The sequence below is a fragment of the Rhododendron vialii genome, chromosome 11a (genome assembly GCF_030253575.1).
Source record: "Rhododendron vialii isolate Sample 1 chromosome 11a, ASM3025357v1".
NCBI classification, from domain to species: domain Eukaryota; kingdom Viridiplantae; phylum Streptophyta; class Magnoliopsida; order Ericales; family Ericaceae; genus Rhododendron; species Rhododendron vialii.
Window position 1 is genome coordinate 19,526,416 of NC_080567.1, and position 10,951 is coordinate 19,537,366.

Sequence of the window (10,951 nt, forward strand, 5' to 3'; positions counted from 1 at the left end):
GTTGGGAGCAAAAAAAGAAAGGAAATAACGGAGAAAGAGTGATTTTTTATGTTGTTTTGATGCGCTCGCTCAAATACAAGCTTTATGAAAAGTTGTGGTGGTGCACATACTCCTCTTGGCCAGTTCGCCCAATGTACTCGGGATCGCGTAAATCTAGTTATCCATTCAGTAGGAAGCTGTATATATTGAATTCTCCTAGTTAGGTTTACCGTTTCTTAGTTGAAGAATGGTGTGCGACTCCATATCATTAATTTCCGATGTACCAAAAAAAAATGGTGTATATCATCACCCTTTATTCAAGGAATCAAGGTAAATTATGGGCATTTTTATGCGAAACTTTTCTAGTTCTAGAGCATGGAAACAACGTACAACATCCTTTTGACTGGGTGGGTGCATGGATGTGTGCTTGACAGGTGACAGTTTGATTCGAATAATTTTAGATGACTTGGTGCTATTTATGTAATATGTTGGAGAATCACATGATTCATAATCCAAACTGGATAATTGGTGATGGGGCTGCAGTTGAGCTTGTTTAACTAAAGTAGACTGAATGTGATGCGAAGCGATAGTTCCTCCGGTTTGTTCCTGTTGCAGATTTTGTGGGCCTCGGTCCTCGGGAACGCTTTAGCCAATTTGCCTAATTGACCGTTCTTGAGACGGTGGGTGTCGATGCATGTCTGGTCCAGAATCGTGCGTAATTCACCGCTGAATTTTGTTGGAGATATGCTTCACACATGTTCTAACAAATTTCATGCTCTAATAATCTGGAAACCCTCGAGTCATCGTATTAGAATGGCTCTTCAGAATCAGAATTCCGATCGTAAATGAAGTCAAGTTGTTTGGTCATCTGGGTTCAATGATTAATTGTAGGCACAAAAGCCACAGAAAGGAGACTTGGAGCCCTTGAGTGATTCTTGGAACGGGCCTCTTGTGGTGTATATAGGTGTAGGGTCGGTCAAAATCTTGACCATTGACTTGAGGAGACTTTTGACCACCCAACCACAAAAAGACATGTGGAGGGGCTTGGAGGACCGCGCGGCAGGAGAATGGGCCCACGCGGGAGGATATTTGGTCCCGCTCGGGTCCCTGGCTGCGTGTCAATCCTCTAGACCCCTTCACATATCTCTTTGTGGTTGGCTGGTCAAAAGTCTCCTCAAGTCAATAGTTAAGATTTTGACCGACCCTATAATAGGATCTCTGACATTCTACCCATTCGGTTTGTGTCGCGGATGGCCACTGTTTAGTGTTTGTGTCGCTGCATGCAGCATGTTAGTAAGTTCAACGATTTTCAAGGCGAAGTCGTACGCATCAGAGCCCAGCAGCGCTTTTCCATCGCAGTTTCTGGATTGCTTGTAGCCTTTTCTGGATTACTCACGTTTATGTTGTTATTCCTTTGCGAAATGATTTTTAAGTTATTGTTCACTGCAAGGTCTCAGTGATACGCCGATTGCACATGGAACTTCCAATCTCCGTTATATATCGGAGGCTCCCCCCGTCCGCTTCGTCCTTCATTTTCCCCACTGCCTGATCACGGCAGGTATAGCTTGTTTGTGAACCAAACAATCAGCCTAGGGATTCCATCTATGAGGCAGGCAGCTGCCGGGACAAGAATTTGGCGGGTGCGTCAGAAGTCTAGGAATATGACAATAAACCTTGCATCCAGTCCTTGCTTTGTTGTTTTCGTAAACCGTATTCTCTTCTCATTTCAGGACGGATGACTGACCGCGTCGTTCCGTGTCAAAAATATATTTATAAAACTGAGAATTAACTACTACTCCGTAGAATAGTGGTCAAGTCCGAGTATCGTTCCAACAGAGACAGTATGGCTGAGTTACGACAAATTCGATTAATTTTTAGATTAATTCGGGCAAAGGAAGTTTGGTTGTTTGAATTTGGAGAATTTATTAAATCTAAGAGAATAAATTAAATGGAAAGTTTGTAACGATTTGAGAGAAAATCTAGGGTTCGAATCCACCTCAACTGTGTAACTCCAACATGCATAGGCAAGATTAATTATTCGAATCAGAAAGGATTATTATTAGGGCTTGCAAACCTTAGCAATAATCATCTAGAAAATAATTGAGTTGTTAAAAGGTATAGATTATCCCATAGCACGGACCGTCTCAGAAGTACGATCTAGCCGTCTAACGGCACGACCCGTCTTACGAGTATATTCTATCTCAGAACTCCAACTACAATCGATGAAAACCATTGTATAACTTGTATTTGAAAACATGCATACAAATACTCAATAGATTAAAATCATCAAAATCATTCCATTCAATTGAAACGGAAAGGGTTCTTAGTTATACAATCGATCCGAATAATAAACCTAAAACCCATACATAAAATAGAGTTACTTGGTGCGAGGTTTCATCTTCCCCCTAGAAAAGGGGTTTAGCCGGCCATGGAGAAGAAAGATGTGATCGAGATCGAAAAAGACATGGAAGACATGAAAGATTTCCTTGAAATCCTCTTGCCTCTCTCTCTCTAATTGTTGCTGGAAAAGAACGTAATATATTTCCGCTCCTAATAGCTGCTGGGAATAATCATTATGTAACCTAACTAATAAGCTCTGGCCTCCTTTTATAGTCTTGGCCCAAAAACAATCAGACTTAAAAATGTAAAGTAGATTTCCGTTTGCAGCGGCTGCTGTCCGCTGGTCCGGACCAGCAATTACATTGGCCGGACCAGAAAAACAGCTTGTTCATATCGTGCTTCAGTTTTGGTCGTCCTGACCAGCATAGCCTTGGTCCGGACCAGATTTTCAACTTTCACCTTTTCGCTCCTCTTTTCGCCGCGGATCCTTCCGGAACGTCCTTAACTCACGATTATTACTCCAAAACCTGTCCGAATGCTCCGTAAGCCCTAAAACACTACAAACCAATTAAATCTCATTAAATAACAATAGATAGGACTGACAAAACCTAAGTTAATGGGAATAAATTTGTGCTTTTCAGCACCTATCAATGACAAAATCATGGCAATAATTTGTGGTGTAAAAGGAGGGCACAAACTAAGTCGTAGTAATGGCAGGATCAAATGTGATCCCAAATCAGAGGGCTCACGGCCTTCAAAATTTGCCAATACATATAGAATGAGGTGTGGAAGTTTGATACCGCAATATTGTTCTTATGTCAAGCCCGAATGGAGGTAAGAGAACAGGTGAAAATTCATCGATGAATCTATCATGGTCTTGACGCGGGGGGTTCAATAACTCGTACTTAGATATCGGGGATTAAAATCGACAGAGAATCAAGCCGTGAAAATAATTTGGCGAAGACTTTTTCCTTATAGGCCATAGATAGTTGGAAAAAAAAAATTCAGCTCCTTGCTCCAACAATATTTGGTTAACGAAACACAAGATAATGGTAAAAGGTTAACCATGGAGTTCAACTTTAAGCCTAAAATTGATGCCGATCATCAACAATCATTTGTTGTGCCTAAGAGCAACTCCAACACCACCATTCTCTCTAGTCCGATCCCTTCAGTTCAAAACTTTCACGTACGCTTTTACAAATGCTGAGTCCAAAGAAGTCATGATCCATGAAGAGAATATTATGTTAGTTTTTTCCTATTTTTTGTGGCCACCAACCAGCTTTCACGTTTTGTGCATGTGTTCATCATATATATACAGTTGAGACTCCACTATCAGATAAGCACCTCGCGACATTCAAATCCCATCGTCAACAAACTATATACATATATAGTTAGAGAGGTAGAATTTAACTACCTCGGTCTGGTAGTTCTAGTGGGAACTGGGAAGCGACGGAAATGCAGTGAAGTTTGTGGGCCGAACGTACGACAATGGAGCTATATCAGTGACCGGTTCGGGACTGCTTTTGCACTGTTTCCCGGACTGTTTTGCTGCTGGTACCGGAGCTTGAACGATCAGATTTTTTCGGGCTGTTTTGGAGAGAAAATGGAGCTGTGTTTGAGCTGTTTCGGAGCTGGAACAGAGTTGGAACATGGGCTGATTTAAGAGCTCAAATGGATTGGTTTTCGGACTGGTTTCATGGCTGTTTTTAGAGTTGAAATGGTGATGGGAAAAGACGATTTTGGTGATGAGGATGGCGTTCATAAAGGTTGGCAAGAGTTGGGAAGAAGATAATTAACCGGTTGGTTATAGGGAAAATTTCAAAAAAAATCTCTGAACTTAAACCGCAATGTCCCATGGGTCTCCAAACTTCAGTTAATATCAATTAAAACCTCCAAAGTTCGAAAATTTTCTTCAATTATGCCTTTGCCGTCAGCTTCCGTTAATGTTCAAACGGGAGAAGGATCCGTCATGTTCTATACGCTGACACGTGTCAAAAATAAAATCTCAACCGTATGTAGAACTTCTCTCTCTCCACCTTGTTGAACCAGAAATCCTCCACCATCGACCCAAATTCTCCCTCACTTCTCTAACCTTTTCTGACCTTCACCAACACAAAAACCCAGTCTCCTTCCACAAGTTTCAAACAAAACATAAGTCCGCATTTTTATTTTTTTTACGTAGGGTATCACAGTGTTGTCTAGTTAAAAAATGTTGGTTTAATTTCTTTTTTATCCGCAAAATGCCTTTTTAGGCATTGGTTGGTTGAGTTTGATTGCATCTATTTACGCACAATGAATTGTCATCATCTGTCATTTTGATTAAGTGTCAATTGCATGGTGTTGAACCCAAAAAAATGGCCGGAGACGGTAGAGCCTTAGGAGAAGTTGAGTGGAGTATAGAGAGGGTTTTAAATTAATAAAATTATGTGACTTTGAATTGAAAAAGGTACAATGAAGGGGAATACCCCTGCATATTTTGGCTAAATAAGAAAAACGGCTTATTTTTGTTTTTATTTTTTTCATTTGTTATTTTGCGTTGTTTTTTTGAATTATTGTGACGTCATGGCGAGAAGAATCTTAAAGTAAAAAAATTAACATCGAAACTCAATTTGTTTTAATTAAATATAAAAATAGTTAATTTATTAATAACTTATTTTTATCTTTATTTAAAAATAAATGACGATTGAAATTTTTAATTTTTAAATTCCATAATTAACAGGAAAAATTGAATAAGGACAGAATCCAAAATAAGCCTCGGACAAGGATGAAATTCTAGGTTTTTCTTTGTACAGGTACTAAACTTATCGTCACCACATATTACACAAGTTACTACGCGATTGGAACCATCTCACCTGAAAATCGAGCAGGTACCCTCTCTCTCTCTCTCTCATCGTCCATATCAACCAATCTCTGTTTGCTGTTTGTTATGCTTAATTTAGATGCTCAAACATGACATGTTTTGGGGCCTTGTAAATAATCACTCCTTGAAATCCAATCCACACACCAGGATTGAATCAATTTTAGGTTCGTAGGCCTTCTTCTTAGCATTTTTTTGGGGGGCTGCCCTGAAGTAGTTGGTTTCTAGGCTTCTACCCAGGGCCGGCCCTGGTCCTATGATAATTGTAGTAGTATGGGCAAGATTACTAAATTCAGTAATTTTTTGATTTAATGGAAAGTTTCCAGATAGTATAATTACCCGTCCCACGAGAAACGCTTCTCTCTGTATGCGTGCTGACAAGCTATCGAATGATCGGTTATTCAACTCCGAAGCAACTAGCACTGGTAGATGAAAATGGGTTCTAAAAGTAGCAGTTGCAATCAGTTAGATCGACACCAGGGTCTAATACTTGTAATGAAGGCTGTGTTACCTGCATACTTGGGTCGGTCAGGTTTCTTAGCATCTATCAGGGGTGCCCCTTTCCCGACTTTAACAATAACTCGTTACGATTCTAAAGTCCCACATCGCCTAAGCATGGGTTTGGCCTAGTGTATGTAAGCTCTTGGGCACTCTCCCCTTGTAAGCCGGTTTTCAAGGGTGAGTTTCTACCCATTAGCTTCTATCATTGGTATTAGAGCCAGGTTCCACGTTGCAATATGACCCGCGGATGGGGCAACATATAGGCTGGATTAAAATACTTAAAAGTATTGAATACTGATAGGTGGGTGGAGCCGCCAAAAAAAAAGAGAGGGGCTACAATCGGGTCGGTGTTGATAGAGTAGGCCGCCGTAGACGTCGGTTGCGGAGCGTGGTGGTATGTTACGATCCTAAAGTCCTACATCGCCTAAGCATGGGTTTGGCCTAATGTATATAAGCTCTTTGCACCCTCCTCTTGTAAGCCTACTTAAAAGTATTGAATACTGATAGGTGGGTGGAGCCGCCAAAAAAAGAGAGAAAGGGCTACAATCGGGTCAGTGTTGATAGAGTGGGTGTCACGCTCCAAATTCGGGAGCATGACCGGCCGTGTACCATGAAGCAATCATGGGACACGAAGCCTAGTTAAAAAAATAGTTTTAGCAACTTAAACCAAATAAAGTAAAAACTAGATATTTTATTAAAGCAAAATGTGCAAACCCAAAATCAATATTTTTCCATAACAAGATGGCCACAATATCCGATATTCTCTAACTCCAAATTCCCCAAGAATTGCCAATAAATAAAAGTGCGGAAGCTAATAAATAAACGTTCGAAAACATTTTGACATGATAAAAGAAATAAAAATGCAAACGCCCTAGAGGTCCAATCACAAGGTCCCGACAACGCCGCAGAGTCCACTATAATGCTCCATGAACTAACCTGAAAAATAATGTGGAATAAATCCGTCAGCTGACGAGCTCAATGAGTAGTTAAACATGCTAAGGGTAATACAAACTGGCATACGTATAAATGAACGGTAACAAGTGCTCCAAAAAAATGGTTTTCAATAGTAATGATCGATGGGTCAACGAATAGCAACAACTAAATAAGAAAGGACAAGATGAGCGGCCCAACAAGTAGTATCAATGGCCTCAACAATTGATTAACGAATACCAGGATCAATAATTGAATCACACTAATGAGCATTTACATCAAACAGTTTGCCAGATGATATTAAGAACGACCAACAACAATTATATGGAAATCCAAACTGAAGAGGGAACCATAATCACCAATTACCAATTATCAACTGCCAAATATTTTCTCAGGGCTTCGCTCGTTGGATCCAACATCGTACTTACAGTCACCACAGGATGGCGCCTGGGACCTTTTCCCTAAGCCGATCCGGAATAGAGTCACAGGGTATTTCACAAGTCTTTTCCCTATCCGTTGAGCACTAGAGTCACAGGGTATTTCACAAGTCTTTTCCCTAGCGGCCAAAGTCACCACGATATCTCACGGGTCTTTTCCTTGGACTTTAATAAATATCAACATAGTCTATGGTCCCAAACACAAATAGAACAACGGCGAGCCGGAGGCACCTGCACCAGGATTATTCTCCGTGCCGTTGCAGAGTCATAATAATATGAAGAAATCAACGAATCGACGACAATAAAAGTAAGGGCAATCAATCAATCACAAATATTATCAAATAACCTTGTATGCCAAAGGGTACGTCAATTGTCAATAATTATGAGAGCAAAGAACAAGATTAATATTTATCGGATTACAACAAATACCGAATTGTCAAGAATAGATTGGCTCAAGAGGATTTCCAAAGGAAGGGATCACATGCTTTACCACTCACCTTAAATCCGAAAGGATGCAACCAAATGCGACGACGTTGATAACAATCCACTAGTCTGTATCGCAAATAAAAGAAACACATCGAATTATAAGTGCTTGAATGATCCCCTATGCTGTAACTAGTCAACAGTTAACGAATATATATACTACACGAATATATATACTACTAGTAATTGAATTCCTAAACCTAAAACTAGACTAACTTACCAGGACCTTTACTAATCAAATTAACTCCATTACCTGATCAACACCACATTAAAAATACCACCATCACCTCTCGCCTTCACGCACGGCACACACACAACACTACATGCACGCTCCTATCTCTCACTTTCTCCAAACAAAACTCTAATTTTTCTAATAAATGAAGAGGAGAGCCATAAGGGTAATAGAATAAAATACTTATAAGAAAAGTGATCAAAGTCTTACTGAAGAACAAAACTTCTCGACCACTACTGCTCTATTCTGAAGAACTCTCAACTGCCGCTTCTCTCTTCCTCCCTCTCGTTCTCAACTTTTTAGAATAAAACAACTCTACTTCTCAAATGTTTCCTCATCCTAACAAACTGCCCACGTTCAAACTTAAAACTTATCTTGTCTATTTACACAATCAACCCAACATTATTCTTTACGTTAACTAATCACTTGCGGGGACCCATTCCAAGTTTAACCAAACTTAGGATTTTAAGCGATATGTGTAACTGATGCCAAAAATAATCAACCCATCATTTTTTTTTTTTTAGCAAAAAGTTTGAAAAGAAAATAAAATATTTAATTATTTGCGTCAAAAATATTATTATTATTATTATTTTACTGAAAAAGTGGGACGTCACAGTGGGTCGCCGTGGATGTCGGTTGCGGAGCGTGGTGGTATGTTACAATGTTACGATCCTAAAGTCCTACATCACCTAAGCATGGGTTTGGCCTAATGTATATAAGCTCTTGGCACCCTCCCCTTGTAAGCATATTTTCAAGGGTGAGTTCTACCCTTGAGTTTCTATCCCTCGTTAAGATATGGGGTCTAAATTCAGAGCCCTGGGGTTTCTTTTAACTAAACAAATGGATGGTTGTGGGGCTTCCTGGTGTGTGGTTGGGAGCAGGAAAAAGTAGGAAATGACGAAGAAGAGAGTGATTCTGTCTTGTTTTGCCCCAATGTAAATTTGGGTCTGCGTGGATTTAGTTTTCCATTCATTAAGGATGTTGTATATATTGAGTTCTCCCGGTTAGGTTTAGTAGTTGATTGATGGTGTATATCAAGGTAAACTATAGTTACTTTTACACGACTTTGTCGTTCTAGATCGTGAAAACAACCTACATCGTTGTGACTGGGTGGGTGGGATGTGTGCACTTGATAGGTGACGATTTTATATGAATACTTTCATTTACTTGGTGCTATTTATGTTAGGGAATCACATGATTTGTTATCCGAAGTTGATAATAAGCAATGGGGCTGTAGTTGAGCTTGTCTAAGTACCGAATGTGTTGCGGAGTGAAAGCTTGACCTCAGGGACGCTTTAGTCAATTTGCCTTACTTGGTCTTGTGATGGTGGGTAGCGATGTCTAGTGCAGAATCGTAGTTCACGGCTGAATTGGTGCGCTCCAAATACTCAAGTCATCATATCGGAATGGCACTTCAGAATCAGAATTGCAATCATAAATGAAGTCGAAGTAATTGGTCTGCTGGGCTCTACAAAGAGCCAGAGAAAGGGGATTTGGAGCCTTGATGATTCATGGGACGGGCTTCTTGTGGTTTAGGATCTACGATATTCAGCCCATTCAGTTTGTGTCTCTGGTGGCCACTGTTGCTCTGCCTCTGGTTTCATTATGCTTAAAGCATGTGCCAATGGTGGTGAAAGTTGTTTGTTTTATTTGCAGTGTTGATGTTTTGTGCTGGTGATAATATTTGGGAATCCTGTGGTAGCAACAAGAACATTAGACTCTTCAATCGGTAGTTTTTTGTGTGAACAGGTTTAGGCTTGTAGCCCTATAAATTGTATGCCTGCCTTGTGCTTTGCTTTGTATGTTTTACTTGAGAACTAGTCGGATTGTTGGAAGACTTGGACAGTCTATGGTGATTTTATACGGATAACAAATAGAAGGAATGGAGGTAGAGAGGAAGGTCTCTGTGTGTGTGTGTGTGTGGTTATAGAAAGTGCCTATTTGTCTATATAGTATATATGACCTAAGAAAACTTGCTACAAAGAGTTGATTTTTTTTTTATTTTATCCGAAGAGTTGATTGTTGATGACAGGATTTTTATAGCATTTGTAGGTATTAATACATATCTGTATAAAGTTCTGATTTCGTGTTTGTATCACTTGGGACTCGCTCTACCAACATCAATTTGAAGTTACCTTGTTTACCTGATGTCTTTGAGCTCTTTCTTTTGTCCTATGCAGAAATGGCTATGGAACAAAGTCAACATGAAAAGCAACAACCAGCTGCCACAAATCCAGCTACCACTTCGTGCCGAAAGAAGAAGTCGGAAGAGGCTACTTTCTTGGAGGATGTGAAGGATCACATTGATGAGTTTATTCATGCGTCAATGGATGAACACAAGACTTGCTTTAAGAAAACTATCCAGAAGGTTAGTCCAACTCCATGATTCTAGCCATCTCTAGGACTAAATCTGGGAATACTCGTTGTGTCCGATCTGCTGATTGATATCTCGGCTGTGTTTCAGATGTTTGGAATGTCGAAAGTGGTTGCAGAAAGGAATTCTGCCACCAAGGAAGTTGAAAGCTCTTTGCCCCTTAAAACTGTTGTGTCCGACTAGTAGATCTAGTAATCTTTCAGCTCGTTACTGAGGAGTTAAACAGTTTTATTTGGTGGGAACTAGCGAACTACAACAATGTATGGTTTTTCTCCAGATTGTCGCTGGGATTTCAATTGGACATATAGTGGGGTTTTATACTGAGGAACTTGGTTGTTCTTAGATGTAGTTCTTAAACGGATGCGAATCCAGTGCACTTCTGATCTATGAGTTTCCTCTCTTTGACTGAAGGATTTGGGCAATTGACTTCAATTTTTATCACTGATGTCATGTGGATGTTCAATTTACATGCCGCAGCATGTGAATAAGTTGAATGATTTTTAAGGCAAAGTCTAATGCATTGGAACCCAGCAGCAGTCCTTTTTCATTGCAGTTTCTGGATCGCTTGCTTGCATCTTTTTCCAGTATTTAGAATCTGTCACAATATTTGTTGCAGCTTTTACTTAATACTTGCGGCTTTGTAAAATCACTTAAATCAGCCAACTATGATCACAAAATGCAGTAAGCTGAAAAACGCCACGTATTCTAACGTTGGGAGGACTGTTTTTAGCTTCAGCTCAAGACACGTGATGTGCCTTCAGAATTGGCACAACCATATTGTACGGCTTCCAACCAACCAAACATGGCCTTGCGTCTTC

At 40.0% G+C, this 10,951-nt stretch overlaps 2 protein-coding genes and 1 long non-coding RNA gene across 6 annotated transcripts in view; 2 read left to right on the forward strand and 1 right to left on the reverse strand.

Moving 5' to 3' along the window:
- The first annotated feature begins 5,052 nt into the window (after positions 1 to 5,052).
- LOC131307347 (uncharacterized) lies at positions 5,053 to 10,574 on the forward strand. Of its 4 annotated transcripts, XM_058333821.1 has the most exons (4): positions 5,134 to 5,186; positions 8,946 to 9,208; positions 9,940 to 10,127; positions 10,224 to 10,574. In XM_058333821.1, exons 3-4 carry the CDS (start codon positions 9,942 to 9,944, stop codon positions 10,314 to 10,316), a joined length of 279 nt encoding a protein of 92 aa, XP_058189804.1. In that variant the 5' UTR covers positions 5,134 to 5,186; positions 8,946 to 9,208; positions 9,940 to 9,941; the 3' UTR covers positions 10,317 to 10,574. The 4 variants fall into 4 exon arrangements, with proteins under 4 accessions (XP_058189802.1, XP_058189804.1, XP_058189801.1 ...); XM_058333819.1 differs by lacking the exon at positions 8,946 to 9,208 and having other exon boundaries at positions 5,053 to 5,186; XM_058333818.1 differs by lacking the exons at positions 5,134 to 5,186; positions 8,946 to 9,208 and adding an exon at positions 5,212 to 5,343.
- LOC131307342 (nuclear poly(A) polymerase 4) overlaps positions 5,721 to 10,951 on the forward strand; it is a 93,727-nt gene continuing 88,496 nt past the window's right edge. The window contains exon 1 of the mRNA XM_058333809.1: positions 5,721 to 5,730. The gene's annotated coding sequence lies outside the window, so the exon portion shown is untranslated. The remainder of the gene's footprint in view (positions 5,731 to 10,951) is intronic.
- On the reverse strand, positions 6,349 to 7,647 carry LOC131307349 (uncharacterized). Its single transcript, XR_009194101.1, has 2 exons — positions 7,542 to 7,647; positions 6,349 to 6,613 (listed from the first exon to the last, which is right to left on the reverse strand). It is a non-coding gene; the product is annotated as an uncharacterized LOC131307349 (long non-coding RNA).

Bases quoted from the DNA above. Each gene is read 5' to 3' on its own strand.
- LOC131307347 (XM_058333818.1), top strand. From the start codon at position 5,259: ATGCTCAAACATGACATGTTTTGGGGCCTTGTAAATAATCACTCCTTG. The intron at 5,344-9,939 runs GTTCGTAGGCCT...TGTCCTATGCAG, and splicing joins CAGGATTGAATCAATTTTAG to AAATGGCTATGGAACAAAGT. The intron at 10,128-10,223 runs GTTAGTCCAACT...GCTGTGTTTCAG, and splicing joins TTAAGAAAACTATCCAGAAG to ATGTTTGGAATGTCGAAAGT.